We start from the raw sequence: 23885 nt of genomic DNA on the forward strand, positions 1-23885 counted from the left end.
AGTAGTTTCGTAGGTATTCGGTCGCACTTTTCTATTTAACTATCACATCAGAACAGAAAAACTTTTGTAGGATAGGTCTAGAACATAAATTATGTTTTAAGAACCTACTCGTGTGAAAGAAAATCACTTAATTGCGTCTACCGCCATCTACACCCGGGTCGCGTCCTATCTGGACTGGATCGAACCAATCGTTTGGAGTTATCTTAAGGGCAACAATCTAAGGCTAGCTAACATTTAACCCCTGTTTATAGGCAACGAGTGAGTCACAGATTAGTGATTTTCAACATAAAACCAAAGAAAGACTTCTATGCGAGAGCAGAACAGAAACCTCTAGAAATCGTTCCTCAGCTTGTCACATTCGACTGAGAACACCCGAGAAGAGGAAAGAAAAAAAAACAACTGAATGCCCAGCCAAGGGTGAAAACCAACGATACATGCGACATAATTTTCACAGTCATTAACAATTTTCTTTCTACTGGCACAGACTGCAACTGTTCATCGAATAATCTTCAAACTGCATGCAAACGAAAGTCCCGTTTCTGAAATTTCTCGGCCGGTTCCGTACCGAAGGACTTTTGTCGCGTTACTCAATCATTTGTCAACCGTCGGTGTCGTCGAGTGGTGTTCAAGGTTTGGGATTAGTTCGGTGACTTTCAGTTTAGTGGACATGTATGTGAAATTTTTTGCGTTCTTGGTGTTAATTTTTGGCTACTGCAAGGCCAAGGGAATGCAGTCTAATTTGCTGACCATCGATGTGAATGACATCATGAGTGAACGGCTGATGCCGGCCAGTTTCATTATGTTGGACAGCGCTTTGGATCCTTCGATACTTTCAGAAGCTGAAGGTCGCTTCGAGCCCGAAGAAAGTCCCGATGAGCTCGTGGCAGGACTACAAAACTTGACAATTCGGGATGGATCATTTGGAACGGCATTCTCAACTATGGGATTTCACAGGTCGGTGCCTAATATTCGAAAATAATTTATTATTCCTAAACGGGGGGGCAGTAACTGTACAAGTGATTACGTGTAGGGATCACAACCTGCATCGATCGTTGATGCCATAGAGAACGTTCAGTTCGTTCCGGATCGTTTCCTCGACGAAGGCCCGCTGCTTGGCTTCCATGGCCGGTCTCGCGGCATCAGCCTGACTTTTGATGCCGGGTTTGTGCACCAGAAATCCGTTATCCAGAACGTGGAAGTTGTATCCGAGCAGGCACATGATGTAGCCCTGGAATGAAAGTGGAAATCAGTGACTGAACAAAGATTATACACTATGCACTGGATGTGTTATTCTTTAAACTCGAGAAGATAACGGCATTAAAACCTTGTTTTGAAAACGAAAAGTTTCATGTTTATTTGAAACCAGATTCTAGTATTTAAACAAAATTGTAAGACTGTTTAATCTCCTATTGTTATAGGAAATAATGTTTCGTAGTAAATGATAGACATTAAAATGAGGTAAATCGGGATATTTTCGGACGATTTTCTCAATATTTCTGTTAAAATAGCTCTTTGAGTAAACGATTTGGTTACAAGTTTTTTGCCAATAAAATTGGAAATCCATTTTTGTTCATCCTTCGAGTGAGTTGAAACGGGACAGTGGCTTTTTGATTGAGAAACTCGTTAAATTTAAATACCCGAAAACAACTAAACACAACACAACGAAATCAACTAACAACCAGTGAGAAATTTTTAGCCAAGTAAATGTTTAAAGCAGATTTACAGAATCGTATCCCAAGCAAAACAAATTAAGCCAACTAGCAATTGAAAGTTTAATTATGGTATTAGGGCATTTTACATACAGCTAGTTTTTTTAACTGTATTATTATGGTCATCGAAAATGTTTAAATTCTCGATTCAACAATCTGTTTTCAGATAGCTCTAATAAAGCTTTTACTATGTTTAGAAAGAATTCTGAATTCTATTTTGAAACTTCAACAAAAAATAAACAAAGAAATTCGTTCCAAGCTTTTTTTCGCATGTTTTATAAAGGCACGCAGTGTTTGATTTTAAAACCGTAATAAAATTAAGTGACAGCACAGATGGACAGATGTACAAGCTAAACCTTGAAAAGTATGTAAAGTCCCGACGACCATTTTGAATCAATTTTATGTTTTTTGGTTGAGTTGTTATTTGTTCGAGCTAGTACATCTGTTCATCTGTGGTGACAGTTCTCAATCAAGATGTCAAAACGGGACACGCTCAGGCTTGATTGCACATATTAGAATTGAAATTCCTATTTTAACACATTTTTGATAACTCATTTTGAGTTAAATTAAAAAATATATACAAATCTTTGAAATACTTCAAATCAACGGAAGTGGTATGAATATCTCTACAATACGAGCACCGTAAAACGTGGTAACTTTCATCAACATGAAAATTTTCCACAAAATCATGAATAACTAAGTCTAAAGTTAATAAATCTCATAAACTTTTTCTACGATGAAAAACCTATAAGTTGGGGAAAAACTTGATTTGTTTTTGAAAATTTCGAATGTAAGTAAAAATTTTGATTTATGTGAGAATTCAACTTTTTTTCCTTAGTGAATATATAGATTTGGTGTAGTTTTTGTTGTATTGATATTTAAAAAATAGGGGCATTTTCCAAGAATAAGCCAGTTTAGGATAAAAGGCTAGAAACCCTATCAAATGGTTAAGTTTGAAGGAAAAAATTAAAGAAGAATTGTGCGAGGGCCTAGGGAATTGAATGAAGGCAAAATTTATCTGCAAAAATCATCCTCCATGTTTCGATTTTGATTGATGTTTGGCCTTAACACATTAAGATCGCGATGTTGTGTTGTGAGCCTACTTGGTTGAATGATTCAACTGAATCAAAGCTATCGAAAGATTCCTTTTAATTCAACCACGGTAAATGAAAAGTTCATATACCGGTATTTCGATAGCAACTTACTACCTTCTTCAGTGAGATGGATCAATCGAAAACGAAGAAGGTAGTAAGTTGCTATCGAAATACCGGTATATGAACTTTTTATTTACCGTGGTTGAATTAAAAGGAATCTTTCGATTGGTTTGATTAAGATCGCGATGTTGTTTTTTTTTTTGAATCGCGAGGAAATCTAAACCAAGAAACACCGAAATTCACCATTGTATTCCTCAAAATTCACTAGACAAAAAGTTAAAAATTTTATATACTTGAGCCACCGAAAGTATTGTGTTCAATTTTGTAGAGTTTCATGATTAATTTTATACCTTTAGAGTTTGTTCCGAGCTGCCTTAACAATTGATAAAGTAGCCTTTGAAAATATTATGAAGGTGTTTTGTTTTTTGATCAAGAGAACTCGTTAAAACTGTCAAAATAGAGACTGATCAATGTTACCCCAAAGCAACAAATTAAAAAAAAGCCTAAATCGATTTTTAAATCAAATTAAAAGTAATCTAATAAATTTCTGCAACCATGTTTTACGTTCATAACATGAAACATGCTACATTCCCCTTAACAGATAAAATAATAGAAAAATATTGAAAAAATGATTAATCTTACCCCGGATTACGATACGCATAGTAGAGATTACTGCGGCCAATCCAACCATGTGCTTAATACTGGAACAGGGGAAGGAATAAAGCCTGGAGTTCCCTACCAAACGCTACGTAAAGGTTGTATATAAAAATAATGCAATGTGAAAGTATAAATAAGTTCAAAGGTTGAATCTTACCAAATATGATTTCATCGAGAGAAAACATTTTTCACTGAACCAGATCCGTAGTGTGAATAAGTTTGCAAGAGCAGGGCTGATGTGTTTTTGGTAATGGCAACTTTGTCACCGGAGCTTCTGAAGCCTCTTTTCCCATCTTTCCGGCGTATGAAATATTCACAAGATTTTTCCCTACTATAGCGCACTTCACTATAATGTTAATCATCGTAGTTATAATCAATTGGATTCGATATTTTTTGAATCTTTTTTCACTATTTTCTTATTTCAGGAGAACATTTTTCAACGAAGCGAAAATGTTGACGTCCTTTCGAGGCATCGCCTACTTGAAACTCATTTAGTACTAATATTTCATCAAATCAATAACTAAGAGTAAGTTCACTGGTGTTAAGAAAAAGTGGTAGAAATTTTGACATTTTGAAAATTTTACCATGCAAAAATGTTTACAAGATCTTTGGGCGTTGTATTTTTTTTACAGCACTGTTCCTATTTCAGCCGTATGTGATAGAAATATTGCTATTTTTGTATCACAGCATGCGAAAATACAACACGTGTTGTAAAAAAACTTGAAGGCGACAAATCTTGAAAATGTTTTGGCATGACAAAATTTTTAAAATGTGTTGAAAGGGTCATAATTTCTACCAGTTTTTCCCTACACCAGTGAACTTGCTCTTAATAGATAATACAATTGCGATCACTTTTACAACTTTAATAAATTGACGACATATGGTATTTAAAACATTCATTATCATAAAGTAAAGTTTGGTCAGTTAGGAAAACATGTTTTGAATGAAATTTAAAACATGTTTTTTATGTAAATAAATGTTTTGAATGAATCTCACGAAAAATTGAGATGATTTGATCAACAATGTCGATTATAAAGTCTGCTTCATTTAATATTGGAACAAATTCTTTTGCTCATTGTGGCGCTCCTAGTGGACGGATTTGGAAACTTTTTTCACCCACGTGTCGGGAAATTCATTACCTTTCACCATGTATTTATGTCATAACACCAAACGATAGCATTTTGTAAACAACCGCCATGGAAGCCGAACGGAGAGATCAAATTGTGCACAGTTTTCTTGAAAATCCATTGTTGTCGGCATCGAAGCTAGCTAAACAGCTTAAAATGCCCAGAAATACCGTATGGCGTGTTATCAAGCAGTACAAGGAAACATTGACGTCGGCTCGGAAGCCGCATTCGAAGCGTCGGAGTGGAACTGTCGACCGGAAACTGCGTGGGAAAGTCATCAAGGCCGTCAAGAGGAATCCCAATCTTTCAGACCGCGATTTGGCCAATAAGTTCCAGGCCGCTCACAGCACGGTGCGACGAATTCGTCTCCGGGAAGGAATAAGGTCATTCCGAGCCAGCAAACAGCCAAATCGGACGCTGAAGCAGAACAATGTGGCCAGAATCCATGCTCGAAAGCTGTACGACCAAGTGCTGACCAAGTTCGACGGATGTATTCTGATGGACGATGAGACCTACGTGAAGGCGGACTTTGGGCAAATCCCAGGTCAAAAATTTTATTTGGCGACGGCTCGGGGGGATGTACCTGCAAAATTTAAGTTCGTGTTTGCGGATAAATTCGCCCGCAAGTACATGATTTGGCAGGGGATATGCAGTTGTGGACAGAAAACCAAAGTCTTTCTCACTGACAAGACAATGACATCAGAAGTCTACAAAAAAGAGTGCCTACAGAAACGGATTCTGCCGTTTATTTGTGCCCACGATTGTCCAGTAATGTTTTGGCCGGACCTCGCAAGCTGCCATTACAGCAAAACGGTTATGGAATGGTACGCAACGAACGGGGTCAGCGTAATACCGAAGGACCTCAACCCCCCAAACTGCCCCCAGTTCCGGCCGATAGAGAAATACTAGGCAATCACGAAGCGGAGGCTTAAGGCAAAGGGAAAACTTGTTAGGAACATGACTCAAATGAAGAACTGGTGGAATCAAATCGCCAAAACGGTGGACGAAAAGGGTGTGCGCCGCCTAATGTGCCGTATTACGGGAAAAGTACGAGAATTTCTTCGAAACAGCAATGAATAATTTTTTTAATTTTTTTTATGAAGGAGTAAAGAAAATGCTACATTTGTATGAAAAACAAATTATGAATTCGTTAATAAATGACTGAACTACACGCAATTGTTTGTGTTCCAATATTAAATGAAGCAGACTTTAGGATCAAAATAGCTTTGTTTTGTTTTTGTTAAAATCTCGCATTTGTGAAACGTCAATAATCCAAAATGATCATCCAAGTTTTCAAGAACGTTTCCGAAGCTTTTTCAGTCGAATTTTTCAAAAAGTCTAGCGTTGTCACTAAAAACTGAACAAGAATCTTCTTTAAATCTCAAACCCCAAATAGTCGCTTAAAAATTCCGTATTAAATGTGACATTTCCAAACAGTTTCTTCATCAAAAATATCTCCATAACTGTTCTGGTTGCTCAATGCTTTCACAGATGGATCTGACAAAAACAGATTGAAAAGACCTGACGTATCTTTTTTCCACCAAGTCAACGCTTGCTTTTCATTTGAACAGACGTCATAATCCATAGGAATCATTGACATAATTGAAAAGTTTAATAAGATATTTACAGTGAAACCGAGATCAACCCGACTGGTTGAAGTTCTAATAATCCTTCTTACCTGCGTCATTTTGTCGAACTTTCCCTCCCAACTGAGTCGCTCATCGTACGGTGGCTCCCTTTTACTTCCAACGTAGATCGGTTCCCACCAGCCAAAGTCTCCCACCCGTTGGGCAGTCACCAGAATATCCATCGTTCGATCCTCCTTTGCCAACTCGAGCCACTCCCGATAACTCGGCACCGTATGACAGGAGGCACAAATCTTCTCATGAAACTTGATGGCCTCACCTCGTTGCAGCATCTGCAGCAGTCCGAGTTTGTCCTCCGGAATCGGCAGATGCTCTTGGATCTCGAAAACCGGCAGCACATACACGTTGGGCTCCTCCAGGGTGTATCGATAGGCCGGATGGGCCACCATTTTTAGGAAGGAATCTACGAAACCTGGATTTGGGTACAGCTCGATGTCACTCGCCAACACAAAATGGGTTTGGGCCGCGGCTCGAGCAATGTTTCGTCCTACGTTGACTGGATAGAGATGATTTGGGGATCTTTTTGAAGGGAGTTTGTCGTCTTGGCTGCTGTTGCTGGTCGTTTCGCAATCATACTGACGGTTGAGGAACTTTCTGCGGTAAAAGCTAATCTGAAATCAAGAGAAAGTTGGAGTAATGAATTGAATTATCGTACACACAGTAAATCTACTAGAACGACACTGGAATCGAAAGTATGCAAAATGGTCACTTAACAACTGTTCCAAAACATAGCTCCCAAACTCTAATCTTGATCAAATTAATGATAAAATAATATTGGTAAAATTTTAGCTCTTCGGATAGCTTAAAAGCAACTTTTAACCCTTCGTTTCATAAAGTAACCAATTCACGGTCGATGGTGTCGTATGCGGCTTTGAAATCGATGAATAGAGGGTTCGTAGGGTGTTCACGGCATTTTTGGAAGATTTCCCGCAATGTAAAGATCTTATCCGTCGTAGACCGTCCTTCTATGAGGTGAGAGGTGATATGACCACTATCCGAAGGTTGGGTAAATAGGGTCTCGAGTTGCACATTATCCACCATTCGCCAGCAAAGTTAAGAGTAGTTAAGGCCAGAGTAGTTAAGGTCAACAAACCTCACTGTATTGCTAAATTTAACAGATAATTCCCTCTAGGGAAAATTTACCTGTTCAGCCCGATTGTATCGTAAAAATTACCTATATTCCCTTGAAAGGTGATAGGCACTTCCCAACTTGGATAGCATTTCATCAAAAGTGATCGATGCGCACTCTGCAATCGATATTGCGTACTGCTGGAAAAATTATCCAACAAACGAAATCGAGTGTCTAGTCAGTGTGGCCAGTGGAAACAGTTTGAATCTGTAATTTATCAAATGCACGCATTGCTGTGTTTCTATGATTGTGAATCTTATCTTATTAACTTTAGAGATTCTGAGCTTGAAAAAATATGTTCGCATCATTTTTAGCCTCCAAAAATAGTCTTTAAAAAAACAAACAAAACAAATTTCTTACAGATAAATTGATTTTTTAAGAAATCGCCTGTTTTCAACATTTTGTGGTATCCAGGTTTACTTCCATGATGTGTTTCAATTACTTTTTACCGTTTTCACAATATTTATGTTTACAGTTAGAGTGTCCAATCCCGGGATTTCTCGACGGGGAATTCACGAAAACCTAAAAATTTCAGGAAATCTCGAATCCCAGTAAACGCTGAGAATTCCTGGAAATTCCGAAACCAATAAATAAACCCAAATAACATTAAACTTACACGACCTCAATTGGAAAAACGGATCGGAATTTAGTGTTAAAGTAAAAAATGACAAAGAATTTATCGGACTGAGTAGGCGTAGGTTTGATGGCAGTGCACGTGTTTTTTCTGTTTTCGGGAATATTTTGTTTGTTTTTTAATTTGAAAAATAAAATTTCTAGAAAACTTTGAGAAAGTTAACAGATACCGGATGGTCCGCGAATAAGTGCAACCGGAGATAGTCCGTTCTAGAATTGGAGGGCGTTTAACTGTGATTTTTAAATCCTTTTTCAATAACGTATAACACGAATAAAGGCTCTGTCATATTTCCGGAGGTTTCGTTTGCCGGAAGAATTATGTGTATTGGCCTGTGTACAAAAACTTCTGCATTCCTGGCTCGAAAAGGTTTCTGGTTTGAAACGTTGAAGTTACTAATAGTGTTAAGAAAAAGTTATCGTGATCTCCCAGGAGAGCAGTCTTTTTTTTCGAATCGTATTTCCGTTCAATCATCGAAGTTCGGTTGGAAAAGTGCTGGGAAATTAACGGAGTGCGCGATATTTCAAATTGGTGAAAAAAAGCAGTATAAACTACAATGGCAGTGATATAGAAATGAGAAAAGAAGGCAAATTGTTGATAGTGAAAAAATGGAATTGGATGTAAAATCTGCAAGCTAAAGGGATACGCAGAAATGGTAAAAGGATATTGTCTAGAAAAGTTTAAGAGTACGGTAACCGAGGAAGTGTGGCCACTGATTTCGAGTTGGCCACAAAACCTGCAGATCGTTTCGGTCGGATTGCTTCTATTAGATTTTCTGAGAAAAGCCGTGATAAGTATGAGGAAGCGACTGAAAAGCTAAGTTTATTTATTCTAGGTATTTAATTTGATTCAGTATAGTTTTATATTTAATGTTTATGATTGAGGGACCGGAGCATGGAACCGGGACAAGTTTATCTTGCAATCATATGAATAATGATAAATATTTCATCTGATAGCTCTCATATAACTAATAATCTACTGTAATACCTCGAATTCTTTTAAAAGAATATTTTGTTGGTGGAGGGGGCTAACGTCACATATTTTTTGTTCTTTTAATGTTTCTTTTCAAGAGCGAGCAAAGGCGCCATATCCGAAACTCAAACTATTTTGCAACACTCATTGTTTAAAATTTCCGTTTTGCAAACTGTTGACAGTAGCAACATGATCGGAAATGAAATGAAACTTTTTGAAACAAATTATTAAACTATGATTTCAAAATGTAATCGATGAATTCCTTTGAATTCAGCCTAAAACCGCATCACAACAAATATATATTTCAAAAATTTCCTAACTACAAAAAAAAATTATTGATTTTATGTCCTTTTGTGATGTTCGTTCAAATTTAATGTTTATGGAATGGCGCATGTCATAAAAAAGCTATTTGAGTAATATTTTGTAACGCTCATGCTGGCAATCGAGAAAACTCGGTACCAATTCCCTTTGGAACCTTTGTTCAGCGAAATTTGGACTGTGGAGGCACGCATTTAAGTAGATATGGGACTTTTGGTTGCTCGGGTATTCATAAAACTCCCAATGTTAATACTATTTTAGCATGCGTTGATTTGCATTCTAATTTGAAAATTTACCTCTCACCAAAACTAATCAATTAAAATATCGATTGTCCGAATCTTGTTTGTTTTGCTCGCATGTTTCGCTACATCACACATGTCTCAAAATATCATATGTAGCCTGTAGCATGCAAGCTCTAAAAATAATTAGATTAGCGTCACGCCAATTCGAAAAACAGAATCTCAGATCCAATTGTTCCGAAAATTTCACATGGTTCATGTGGGATGTTTTCCCTAAATGCGTAAAAGGTTTATATAGATTTAGAAAAAAAAAAGTTTATTCTCATAGCAAAAAGTGAATGATTTAAGCGTAATGTAGTCATAACTAAAAATTCGCAATCTTCCAGATAAGACCTTTTCTAAAAGCAAACTAGAATTCTGTGATCCATCTGTTTCCGGTGCATTTCTAACATTCATCTCGAATCGCATGAAACGATCAGATTTGAGGGTGCATTTTATCACCGACATGTACATAAGTAGTGAGTAGGTACGTAGAGGGGTGGTCGGTTGATTGATTGAATAAGATCGCGGCCAGACAATGCAATTGTAAGTACTTAGGTAGCTCCACGTAAGATTAGGCTGCAGATGATGAGCATTTCGGGTTCAGGTCAACTTTACCCGGCAGTTGTTCAACGACGTTCATTTAGATGGGTGTAGTTCGTTTTAGGGAAATTTAAATTTCTAATTTCTAACTTAACAAAATGTCACTAATCTGTCAGAAGCGCTTTCTGATAAGCTACAACTGTTTCTGCTTAGCCTATGGTTTGATGATCCTCGCGGTAGGAATCTATTGGTACGGAACATTGCCGGAAGTGATCGACTCGAATGAAACGCTACAAATAGTGACATACTGGATCCCTATCATGGGTTGCGTGACGAGTGTTGGATCCGTGATCGGAATCTGGAGCTTTTTGCGGAATACGTCCTGCGTTACGATAACCTACTGTGTGTCCGTTTTGATCGAAACTGTCCTACAGGTTGGCCTTTTCCTCATGGTGATGAACACTTTTAAGGCGGAATTCATCGACAAGGTCCTGTTTCACTGGCTTCAGCAAGAGCTGTGCACGAACAGTCACAATTCGACCCAGGAAGTCGAAGTTCGAATCGAGAGCATCCGGGATCGATTCAATTGCTGTGGTATCCAGCCGTTTGGAAGTTGCGTACCGGATGTTGTGCGCGGTTGCGACGACTCCAGCTGTTTGGAAAATATGGAAACGGAAGTTTTGCTCTACGGCCAACTCACGATGTACAGTATGATGAGCTTTGCCGTTACCCAAATCATAGCGCTAGCTGTGGCTTTTGTTTTTCATCGGAAAATGAGTGCCAAATCAGCAATTTCTGCGATTTTAGCCTAAAGATACCGGAAACCACTGTACAAAACACTCAGCAAATATTTACACTCCATCAAGTTTTTGAAACTAAATACCCTAGATAACAGATGTAAACAGATGAACGAACTTAGTGCGAAATAATGTTTAACAAATCAATAAACTATTAAATTATTTACAAATTAAACCTTGGTGGAAATTTTTTTTATATGACTTGTACTTATGACAGTTAATATTTATAATCCGAAATCTAGAGCAATGATGTGATAAATTTTATAACTCTTCATATTATCTTTAAAAACCTACTAATCAAATCTTCGAAATCGTTTTTTTTTTATTCATTTTTTATTTCACACAGGGCCGGATTAAGCTATCAGGGGCCCGAGGAAATTTTTCTTTGGAGGGGGGGGGGGGGGTGTGGCTATGAATTTTGTATTTCATATGCCGACACAGAACATGTAAAGGAACTGGAAAGTAGTTCAGTATATTGCCAGATTAGCCTTGTTTATACGGGTATGTTCAAATATTCTATTTTGAAATGAAAGAAAAGTTGCAGCCCGACCCGGTTAGCCGAAAATCTTAGAAAAAAGCCCAGTTTTTGCCAGATTTATTCACATTATTTGAAAAATCAAACAAAAAACTGAGTTGAGTCATTATAATTTTTGTTTTTGTGTCAAACGGAAATGTGGCAAGCTAATGGCGTATTTTTTTTTGATTCCGGATTTGGCTCTGGAACCGTCAGAATAAAAAAGCAAGTTTCGGGTTTCGAGTTATTCCATACGTAGGTGTGCGTGAGAACGAGCGCAATGTTTACATGCAGCTGTCATTTTGTTCTACCTTCTGGATTTCTTCATTCGGTTCTTCACATCCGGATTGCCGTTTTTCGTGTCCGGATTGCACTGGACTGCAGATAGTACGATTTTGCTTGGCTGAGAGGTTCAAAATCGCGGCAATAATCATTTGCCCGTTCATTATTTCAACTGTTTTGTTTTCAGCCAAAAACAGCTGTTTAATGTTTTGACAACAACGTTGAGAGTATTGGTGAACTTCTCGCAAAACTGACTTTTTTCTCAGGGCGACTCCGTCCCTTTTTCGAGCGAACCTAGGTTGCCTCTCGAGCAATAAATGAGCACGATGACAGCAGTTAGAGCGAACCTAGGTTGCCTCTAGTTTGCCTCCAGGTGAAAAAAAATACGGTATTAGTTAATTGCATTGAAATAACAATTGTCTATGTCTGGGTGTCTTAAAACCAGTGATGGTAAATTTCGCCCGTCACGCTTAGCCCGACTAGTTTTGTTTCATCAAACGACTGGCACTGTTCTCAATTGACGGAGCCTCACTACTCGCATGACGGATAAAGCACGACAACAATTAACATTTCTCCATCATCGACTGGCGAAGCTACTACACAAGGTCAAAATTTCTCTTGAGAGTGACTGGCAAATCTCTTCACACTTCGATCGGCTGCTGACGGCAGGTACAACTAAGGGGCTGTTCACTAATTACGTAAGCACATAGGGGGGGTGGGGGGTTTTCACATTTGCTTACGATCTCTTACTAAGGGGGTAGGGGGGGAGGGTTTCTAAAAATCTTACGTAAGAAATGTTATATTAAAAATTTATCACACACAGAAAGAAAAATGTAAATTTACGTTACACATTTTCCCATCGTCGCCGACAGAATATGGAAAAGACTATAGCATCTTGACGACTGCGAAGAAATTCTCGAGTGATATCATGTAAATCTCAGCTTTGACGACGTTCGTCCGTTCTCTTTTGCACCTGTTCGTGTGCTGTTTGCTTCTGTTCGAGTTGGAGAGGTGGTGCGTACAAGATTTCCAGCTAGTAACGTTCGTGAAAACTAAATGCAATTCTATTTATGAAGGTATGTGTGTGGAAATGTGGGTGTTACAACTTGTATTAATTGTTAATTTGTTGTTTTGCAGAAAATCACTACGATGGATTCAATTTTTTTGGTACCTGTCGTCGTTTCCTTCGCTGAGGGAATTTAAAAGCACCGACAGGCGTTTGTGTCAATTCAATTTGTGTCAAGTCAATTCAAGTGTATGCGAGCAAACTGAATAAAGGTTCTTTAATAGTCAACATCGCTGATTTGTTTATTATTTTCAAACACTCCTTTAAACAAAACATCAATAAAAGAGAGGTTGAGCATGTAAATCTACAGTAAACCATCAATATCAATGGGACTGGGAATTTACATGTAACGAACAGTATTGGTACATGTAATGACGCGATTCCGTTCTACCCATGCAGTTGCATGTAAATCTACGTGGATTTTTCTAACTGTGCAGCCACAGCCATACGAAACCATATTACTCAGGTTTTTTTTACCCACTACCTATTTGTTGGTTAATTTTGATGTTATGATATTTATCTTTTAATGTCTTTGAATTAAAAAACAAAAAAATTTCAGGTTCTAAAAAATTTATAGAGCCAATTCGAACCAACATGTCATCAAAAACAATAAATCACATTATTAAAAAAGATCGTCGCTTTTCGCTTTCCATCATAACAATCCTTTAAATTGAGAAATTTATAGAAACAAAAAAGAAAATGGCGCGTTGTGAAATCACGATTTGAATCCATCATATTTCGAAAATGACTTCATTCAGAAAAATCTTTAAAAATCAATTTTAAAAGCACTTTAATAATGAATTTCTAGACAGTTTTTTTTAGTGATAGACACTACCAACTTTAAATTTTAAAACGATTTACCCAAAAAATTTTAAAACTTTATCGCTTACCGCCGAATGAGTCGGAGCTTTTAGGTTAGTTGACAACGTGATTGCCGTTAAACATTTTTGCCACAACTCTAGTAGTATAGAATGATATTTTTTTTTAAAGATTTTTATGATTTCCAGGTAAAAAACATAACAACTTTTTATGGAACCTTGTGCTAACCTGATCTCTCTTTTTTGAATCGGAATTAAGATTTTATATTGTTTATTCGATTGTGGAAATTTATTGAAAATTTTTGTTACCCCAAGCATGCTACGTCTTGAATAATGTTTTCTGTAATCGTTTATGACATTTCATCTGTTGTTTTGTAAAGATTGTGCTTTTCAATTACAGTTATTTAATTATACTTAAAAATTGCTTTGTTTTGAAGCATGTATGTCACATTTTAAAAACTTTCAAGCTATTTTTGAAAAAAATCGTGTCAATTTCTCAAAGAATAAAAAACGTAAGATCTTACTAGGGGGGGAGGGAGGGTTTTTAAAAATCTTACTTTGTCTTACCAGGGGGGGAGGGGGGGTTGAAAATTTCCAAAATCGTGCTTACGTAATTAGTGAACGGCCCCTAATTGAACGACTTGCTGGCAGAGAGCAACAATAGCAATAAAAAACCGAAAACGGGCTTTCTGGCAGAAGCAACAATAATAATAAATTCTTTTCTTTTTCGTCTTCGGTCGTCTCGGCTTGCTGGCAGGAGCAACAATAATAATAAATGCGTTTCTTTTTCGTCATCGGTCGTTTGAATACGATTGCTTGACTAGGTCATTCTTTTAGCTTCAAATGACTGGGGAATGAATGACTGGCAAACGAAGTGACTGGTCGTTAAGGAACAGTCAATTGAGTTTGACGGACCAAGAGGCTTCACAGTCACAGCTTCACGCCTCATGACGATGACTTTTGCCAAGCCTGCTTAAAACAATAATTGTTAATAAATACATCACGTGCAAATGTTGCATAAGAGTTAATCTTTCTGAAAACTCTGATTAAAGCTGTTAAATGCAAAATGCATTCCAATTTATTTAATAACTCTTTGATCACCTAAAATTCCTTGATTTAGAAAACATCAAAAAAAGATATTAAAATGTTTTTCTTTTCATAATGAATGGCAGATCATGATAAGCAGATTATGAAAGATCGAAAGCGGAATGAATATTTTCAACAAAACAATTGGGAAATAACATTTTCTAAGATCTTAGACTTAGAATAAAAAATTTAAAAAAAAATAGATAAATTACTTGAACTTCTATAAAAATGCAGATATAAGAAAAATTAAAATTCGAAATCCAAAATCCAGATTGTTAGGGGCTGTTCACTAATTACGTAAGCACATAGGGGGGGAGGGGGGGGTTTCACATTTGCTTACGATCTCTTACTAGGGGGGTAGGGGGGGTTTCCAAAAATCTTACGTAAGAAATGTTACATTAAAATTTAATCACATTAAAAATTAATCATACTACTCAGGTTTTTTTTCTCTCTACCTATTTGTTGGTTATTTTTATACAATGTTATTTATCTTTTAATGTCTTTGAATCAATAAAAAAAATCGCAGGTTCTATAACTTTATAGAGAACCAATTCAAACCATCATGCCATCAAAAACACTAAATCACATTATTAAAAAAGGTCGTCGCTTTTCGAAACAAAAAGGAAAATGGCTCGTTGTTACACCACGATTTGAATCCATCATGTTTCGAAAATGACTTCAACCAGAAAAAATCTTCGAAAATCGCGCTTTAAATAATGAATTTCTTGACAGTTTTTTCTGTGATAGACACTCTAAATTAAACAAACGATTTACCAAAAAAATCAATAAGAAAATAAAAAAATAAAAAAATCGATTTTTTGAAAGTGTTAGACCCTACCCCCCCTCAAGCGCCCTTTTAGAGTTGGAGTCAGAAAGAAATAGGCTATTTTTTCATATTTTATTTCACACCAATCGAAAATTTTTACCGAAGAAATGGAGCCAAATGTGGCATGTACCGTTTTTCAGAAACTTAAAATATTTCTATGGTATAGTTCGTGAGCCCTTCCGACTATGGAAGGAGGAGAGGGTGGGGATTTCATATCAAATAAATATTTACGGAACCTAGAAAGCTTATAAAAACAGATAAAAAATCAAATTGAAAACAAATTAAAAAATTTCAGAAAATTTGTTAAAGTTATCTTTGTATTGCAATTCAAAATTCCAGCTGCAGTTCTCACTTCATTGTGGTTTCTTCGGAGTTAAATTGTAATTTGATTCAAATTAATACCACAAACAATGTAAGTTTGAAAAATATTTAGAAAATTTTATTTATTTTTGAAAGGTGTAACAAAGCAAACCGGTCCAGCTAGATATTCGATGAACGTCACCCTGGGTATTTTCTGGCAAATTTTGTATCATGTTTGCTTTATATTGAATGGGGACCCCTTCTTTGATGGGAGGGGCTTTTGTGTACTATAAATTATCTCAACATGGAAAATTTCTACAGTTTAACAATACTTGATTAGAACTACTTGTCAACTAACTTAATTAAGATGTATTTAATCGTATTTTCTGATTATTTTGTATGGAAGTCCTCATTCCGTTAACGGCCAAGGACTCAGAACTTCACTGGAACATTTTTTTGCTCAAAAAACTACTTCATGTTAAATTTAACACCAACCGGTTCAGTAGTTTCTGAGTTCTTGAAGAAAACAGATACAAATTCTCCCTATTTTAAAATTTCAAACAATTATCAAACGCTTTGAACGAAAAATGTACCTTTAGATTTTATTTTTTTATTTTGTAAAGACTTTATTACGAACTTTCAAATATAAGTTTCCTTATAAGTTCAAAACGAAAACAAATATTGGTAATTCGTTTTCCACAAAAGATGCGCGTTATAACTATCTAAAATCTTGCCGAACGAATATTTTTGATAAAATATCACATCATAAAGAAAAAAACGGTTTCTTTTAGGATCCCCCTAACTTCATGAGAACAAATTGCTATAAACCTTTTTGTTTAGGAGATACATGTTTTACGTCTTCCAAAAAGTTTCATAAATTATCATGTACATCAAAATTTAAAAACAATGTAGGCCTCTATCGTATTACAGCTAGAAAAAAAATCATATCATATTTTTATAACCACCCTAAAATTATTTCATTCAAAAGGACCGCCTTTAGTTGCTGTAAAAGTTTTTCTAAGAGATCAAATGCACCAAACTTAAGGGGGAGATGCTAATAATTGATTTCGCTAAATTTCATTTATGGGCCACTGTGGCTTGGTGGCCTGGAATTGGATCTCAAACGTCAAACTACATTGTCGGTGTCATCAAAATGCGCTTGAAATTGAGATTCGGGAACGTTCTAAGTGAAAATGAATAAGGCACACGCTGCGAAGAGATGAAAATGTGATTTGCAGGAGGTGCTTGACTGAAATGCAGCTGGACATTGAAGGAGAGGCAGGCCCATAAGCTCGTGGCGGCGTAGTCTAGCCGCTGAAATTCGCTCAGTTGACGAAAATCTTGATGCAGGACCCTGGCCTCGGATCGTCAGCAGTGGAGATCTTTTATATCAGCCCTATGCGTAAGACATTAGACGCCGGATCTTGAGGCACGTAGTTAGGTAGGATTACAATAAGAATTGGCATTGCAAATTGCACTTTGGCTGTTCCAACTTGGTACTGTGTACTGAATTTTTTCGAAGAAGCTTCGCGAAAGACGTGACGTTATTTTATTTCACATTCTTCAAAATTTGGCCCAAACCACTGAAGTCATTGTTACGGAGTGAGCTAACTTTATTCTGGAACAAGAAGGTTCTTTCACAACACTTTATCTAAAACGACAGGTGCTCTTCAGTTCAATCCTATCTTTGCAGCGTGATCCTGTCAAAGTGCTTGGTCAAATGTAGGAACTTATGTACAACGAACTGTTAATTGTAACTTTTTACAAGCTGCTGAATATTTCTTTTTTCCAAAACTTACACTTTAAATCCTCATAGTGATAATTCAGATTTAAAAAAAAGATGTATGGAAAATTTTCGTTGTTAAATATCGCAAATCATTGAATTTCAGTTCACTTAATATTTTTTCACATTTTTAGTTTATACTCTTATTGCAGCAAGGTTTTAAAACTTGTTCGATTCTAATTTGCTAATGAAGTCATCCTTTTTGCTAGCCATGTTCTTCGCAATAACATAATTAATAACTGCCATTATGAGCTGTGTCCCCGTGAATCCGACTATGCCGTACTGGGTCAGCTCGCCGTACTGCATCAGTTCCGAAATAATGTTATCGATACAGCTGAAATCACCACAGCCGAAGTTGGGCAGATAACATCCCGCAAATGGTTCAATTCCACAACAATCGAATCTTTGCCTAATAAAACCGACGATAGGGTCCATTTCTTGCACCGATCGATGCGCGCAAAGATGCTGCCGGAACCAGTGAAATACTAGATCATAGATTACATCTGGTTTGAAAGTTTCAAACACCATGACAAACATGGCGATTTGAAGCAATATCTCGAAACTGAAGGCAATGTTGTAGGCGTTGTTGATCCTGGTGGAATCCTCTCGGATTGCGCGACAAATTCCAAACACCGATACAGCTGCAGTCAGGCAGCCCATCAGCGGAATCCAGAAGACGATCAACTGCAGCCGCTCATTGAAGTCGATCAGATCCGGCATGGTGCTGATCCAGTAAAATCCGAATATCGCCACTGATAATCCACATCCCAGACAGAGCGAATTGTAAGCGATCATAAATCGCTGCTTCATTTTCAGCGACATTTTCAAATACACGACCCTGAACAGCGTCACTGATAAATCTCTACTGACGGACGCATTCGATCGAAGCCCTACTGACGCGATCGGCGATTGTGTTTCCCAATTAAAGCTTTTCCCTGTTACTTGTTTGATGTTCCGGTGCGCAATAATTAGATGCAAATTTAAGTACGAGTGCAAGCGGGTGGTGGGCGCTGATAGTTGATCGGTTGCGCTTAAAGTTTCGCTCGTTATTTTTTTTAATTTTAGAATTTTTAACCTAAAAACTCTGATAAACAACATTAGAGCTAAACAAGCGGTTTAGGGAAAACATAATCTAGTGAATTTTTGGGAAGAAAAATTATGAAAGAAGCCTACTTTTTGATAAGGAATTCTAAACATCCAATGCTAACTTTGAAAACATTTTATAATTAAGTTAAATCATTCTAGTAGGCTGTGCACTTGAATAAATTGAAAAACATTTAGTTGATGTCGGTCAAAAAATCACACCTTTGTAATCTCGTTAACTACCTACGTACAGAATATGAATTCGGATAGAAAATTATGTGCATTTATCATAACAATGCAAATAATATTGCTGGATGAATGAACTATTAAAATCAATTATAATAATTAAATCCCCGCCCAAGGAAAAAAAATGAATTCAGCGGCCACAACTTTTTCTGAATAGGTATAGCCACCTAGTAGGTAAAATAATCTCAACGAGGTGGCTGCTGCTATTTGTTTCCCACGTGCTTCCCTCACAAACGTCAAAAAGTAGTTAATGGGACGAGCTTACAAAACACTGAAATTGAGGAATATTCGTTATTCATTCGCGTCCATCTCGTAAATAGCAGCAGAGTACACTTCAGAATTGCTCTACATAGTTTAAGTATTTCAAATGAAATTGAAATAGATAAAAAATGTAATGTGTATTGTAGGCGCCTCGAGTCTGAGAAAAAAAACTACAAACATGCTATTGTACATTCTCTATCAGAATACTCTATGCAAGAACATTTTCGGTTGCTCTTAAGTTTGAAGTAGAGTCCGAGTGAATGTGGGTGCATTTTACCACTTCCAAAATTGGGAAAAAAAACTTTGCACAGATTCGATTCTTTGATTTGGAAGGATCCCTCAGGAGCAATGGCGACCATTTAAATTGGCTTATACTCATTGCTGTTGCAGGTCTGTTATTTGGGCATAAAAAATGCTTCAATCGGAGATTAAAAAAGAAAAATATGACGCAATTGAAAATTATCAAATTTTCGGCATAAGAAAGTTGAATGATAAAAATTATTCCAGGCATTAAATTCAACTGCGCGAGATTTTTTTTCAACTGTTTACTTGACTATTCTTACATGTTTTTTTTTTTTTTGAACCGCAACACTTTAGAGAGTGATCCAAATTAATTTTGGGTCATGGTCATGAATCTTACGCACTGCAAGGTACACTTAATCCTCGGCTTAACAAAATGGCAACATGCCAGAGCCAGATTGGATAACGGAAAAGTATCGCACAACGAGTCTGAAGCCCGTTTGAGAATCCAATTTTCCATCAATAAAAAATTACACGAAAAGGATCGAAATGTATGTATGTATGTATGTATGTTTGACCCACCAGTGGCTGGTAGGTCTTTCGACCCGAGTCGGTACGGGAAGTCTCGATCGCACATTCAAATATTGTTCATTCTTAACTCATCAACAATAATTGTAGCACAACCAAGGGGTCCGTTACCACTGGCTTGGGACAGGTTTGACTCATCTCACTCCCTTCCAACTGTTCGAAACAAATTAAGAATGCTGAAAAGATATCTTAGTAATATACTCATGATTCGAAATTTGCCGAGATACTCCGGCTGGCTTGAACCCACAATCCATTGTATATCAGTTTTCGGCTCGTGTGATGCCCTGTCCAACCCTCCCACAAATCCCCAATAATAGAGTTAAGCTATTTTAAATATTTGATCAATAAATAGTTTATACTCATGATTCAAATCTTACCTTGTAACGATTCCAACTTAATAAAATTTTTGAAGAAATAAAATATAGAAAAGATACTTAGCTGAATTTTCTGGATCTTGATAAACGCCGAATTTTTCATAATTTTTTCTAATCACAGTATTCATCGTAATCTATCAAATGTTGACTGCCGCCCAACGAGCGGTACAAACACAGTAAACATAGCCAATTTTTCAAATGGTGTCGTCTAGTCGACAACTTTATTATAAATTCGCAGCCCCAAATCACTTGAACAAAAATCCAACAATCCTGTAGGTCTTAACAAGAATTCAACGAAGTACACTTAGCTAACAATTCACGGGTCCGCTCCTTTAAACTTCTTCCAAAAGCCACAATTTCTCGAATTATTTTTTAAAAAAACGACTTCGGCGCTGGAACTTGCATTTTTTTTTCTTTACCTAAACATGATACTTCCTGTCACTAAGCGCACAATCAGGGAACTTTTGAAACATTAGTAAATCTACAATCTGAATCTACAATTCAAATCGACTAAGATTCCTTTATTTTTCACACTTGCAGAACGTCCCTGTCTTCTCAGATCTACTAAAATGCCGCTTTTTCCACAAGTGCTTTTAAACACAGAAAATCTTGCCGTAACTCTTCTATCTTTCCATCTCTTGGTGCAGATATGGAGAAGAATCTATTGAAAAATTTCACTACACACGAAAACACCGATATACCACACGATCGACAAACTATACCGAGCATGCGTTTGATAATTGAAAATTTAAAATACATAAATTTTCGTAAAAAATTATTGACAAAATTTTCACAGCCGAAAAAAACGCGTGTTGACGCTTTAGCACACGCCTACTCCAATTACACGAAAAGGATCGAAATTCATAAAAATTTTGAACTTTTCCTATACGGTATAAGTTTTAAAAATTTTCACTCGGTGAGAATTTTTTCCAAACAAATTCGAGTCAAATTTTCCATGGCGGTGATCAATTTTCCAATAGGCGCTTCAGAAGCGCTGGAATTTTACTGGCAGTGTAATTTTCATATCTTTCTTATAATTTAATTGAATGATTAATGGCATTTCGGTGATTTTCGATATTCTTCCTATTAGAATGTATAGTTCACCGAAATGCCATTAATCATTCAATTAAATCATAAAACCAGCGGTGATAATCTGTTAACACATATCTTTATTATAATATTGTAACTATCGTGGAATGTTCAACTTCTAAAACCCAATTTTTTTTTGCAGAAAAATACACAGAAATTTAGTGTTACTACTTTAGTTCTACGAGTAACTTTGTCGTTTTGGAAACAATTTTTATCCAAAAATCGCCAAAATTTATGAGCTAAATAACTTAATATGAAAAAACTTCGGTTTGAACCATTTATCTAACATTTTTGTTGATTTTTTATCGATTTTCCAAACCTCGCCCAACGTGTTTTATATCTCTTCTTTTCTACCTAACATAGAATATTTTTTGTAAAAAAAAACCAGAAGGGTGGCACGTTTAAGACCATATTGTCAATAGCAGAATAGCTATTTTAGTTCGAAAAACGAATGGACCAAGAATGTCTGACGTGACCGAATGTCGCCTTTGACAATTCATTGTCAAACAGTTGCTATTGGCACGGATTGTCAGATTTACATGTTTAGAAACATTCTGCGCAAAAAGTAAGTTGAAGTAATGATTGGTTTTGGTTTTATGCTGATTCAAGCAACCCTCATCTAAAACCGGGTTTGGTTTTAAGAAGGTTTATAGAATTTACTTTTTGTTAACTTTTTTATAAAGTTACAAATTAAAAAAATACATGTATAAGAGAGAAAGGTAAGCATTTTTTTTATTATTTTTCTGTAAAAGTATATTATAGCCCGTCAAACAGGATTTGAATAAAAAAAATTCAAAACTTTGTAGTGAAGGGATTTTTTTGTGAAAACCTTTTAATGAACTTCAATTCGAAATTTATTAATGCACTTGTAATAAAAAGTTCTGATTTTAACAAAAAGTTGCTTAAAACTCCATTCTTTTTTTTTTAAATAAAAGACAACCTAGTTTGACAATTTCAGTGGAAAAGATACATTTAAATTTAAAATCATATAAAAGAGTTTAAAATCACACAAGTAGTAGAAATGTCCACAACACAAAAGCTCTAGCTCGCTCACATTTTTTGAAAACTGTTCGATTTTTTTTACCCAAAAGGCTCTAGTTTAGATGTTTTCACCTTCACCAATACTTTCATGTTTGTCTAACAATTCTACTTTGAGTTTCATAATTCATCGAATGCCAAAAATTAAATACGAAAATAGGTACATATGTTTCAATAACTGTTTCGAAAGATTTTGGCGTCATAAATTCGAATATTTTGTCAGATTTTTTCTATCACCTCAAGATTTGATTATTTGAACTAAAAACCTGGCAAAATCCAAGCAGTTGATTTAAAAAATTTCTTTTCAGCCCAACAAACCGGGCAATATTTCGCAAAACTGTGAAAAACACATGAATTATTGATTAAATATCAAGAAGAAAAACAATTGAAACATTATAATTTATTCAAAACACGTTCAAAGATTTTTATTTTTGGTCACAAAAATAAAAAAAAAAATATAGTTACTCGTAATGAGTTTTTTGTTTGTTTTTGCAATTATAGTGAAGAATCCTGGGAAAATCCGAACAGTTTTCAACAAAATCCGGAAAATCGGGCCACGCTTGACCGTTTTTAAATTTTGAACTAAATATCCTAGCAAGTCCGGATAAAGCCGCACAATCTGACAAGCTTAATTTGGAAAAAAAAATGTAACTCGACAATTTTAAGAAAATTCAATTGAAAATGACCTAGCTATTTATGACGTTACAAAAAGGCGTTTCAAAAGTTTGATATAAGAGATTTTAACTTATTGAACAACTATGTAGAAAACTGCAAAACGTTTTGTTTTGAAAAATATCTAAGACTCATTTTGGTTTAAACTTTCTTTTAAAATTTGGTCAAATTCCTTTATTTCCGTAGAACTGTTTAAAAAATCAAAAAGAAAACTAATGTTACTTTTTCTAACAAGTTAAAACAAGTTAAAACTAATCACAGCCATCGAGAAAATAAATCATTTAATGAAAACCTTTATTTTCAATAGCTGTGTAATAATTTATAGTTTAAATAAAAATAATAATATTTTTCAACATTCTCAAACCAGTCAAAATCAGCTCTTACATTCCTTGTACCAATGTGATTTTTTCTTTTTAATTATTCCTCTATTGTTGTTTTAAAATATAGGCAAAACTGTGCCCTTCAATGAATAAAAAAAAACTATTTTCATTTTATTCATAGCCTCTTTGTTGTAAATTTGTGACTATTCTAAATAAAAGATTTAAATTGCAGTTCATTAGTTTAAGATTGAAAAATAATTTCAAATTCAAATATTTTTATATTTTATTTCAGCGTTCAGTTTAGATTGAGTTAAACAACATTTATGGACCACAATTTA

The 23885-nt window shown here is 35.8% G+C and overlaps 2 protein-coding genes across 4 annotated transcripts in view; one reads left to right on the top strand and one right to left on the bottom strand.

Moving 5' to 3' along the window:
• The first annotated feature begins 647 nt into the window (after nucleotides 1-647).
• Nucleotides 648-23885, top strand: part of LOC129749419 (uncharacterized) — a 28630-nt gene continuing 5392 nt past the window's right edge. The window contains exon 1 of the mRNA XM_055744393.1: nucleotides 648-954. Within this exon, the coding sequence (XP_055600368.1) occupies nucleotides 668-954 (287 nt within the window). The 5' untranslated portion in view covers nucleotides 648-667. The remainder of the gene's footprint in view (nucleotides 955-23885) is intronic.
• LOC129749421 (beta-1,4-glucuronyltransferase 1-like) overlaps nucleotides 825-23885 on the bottom strand; it is a 324450-nt gene continuing 301389 nt past the window's right edge. For 2 of the 3 annotated variants that reach the window (XM_055744395.1, XM_055744396.1), the window contains exons 4-5: nucleotides 6326-6904; nucleotides 964-1228 (exon numbers count right to left, since the gene is read on the bottom strand). In XM_055744395.1, the coding sequence (XP_055600370.1) occupies nucleotides 1034-1228; nucleotides 6326-6904 (774 nt within the window). In that variant the 3' untranslated portion in view covers nucleotides 964-1033. The other variant, XM_055744397.1, reaches the window with a different exon arrangement.

Source organism: Uranotaenia lowii, chromosome 2 (assembly GCF_029784155.1).
Source record: "Uranotaenia lowii strain MFRU-FL chromosome 2, ASM2978415v1, whole genome shotgun sequence".
In the NCBI taxonomy this organism is placed as follows: Eukaryota; Metazoa; Arthropoda; class Insecta; order Diptera; family Culicidae; genus Uranotaenia; species Uranotaenia lowii.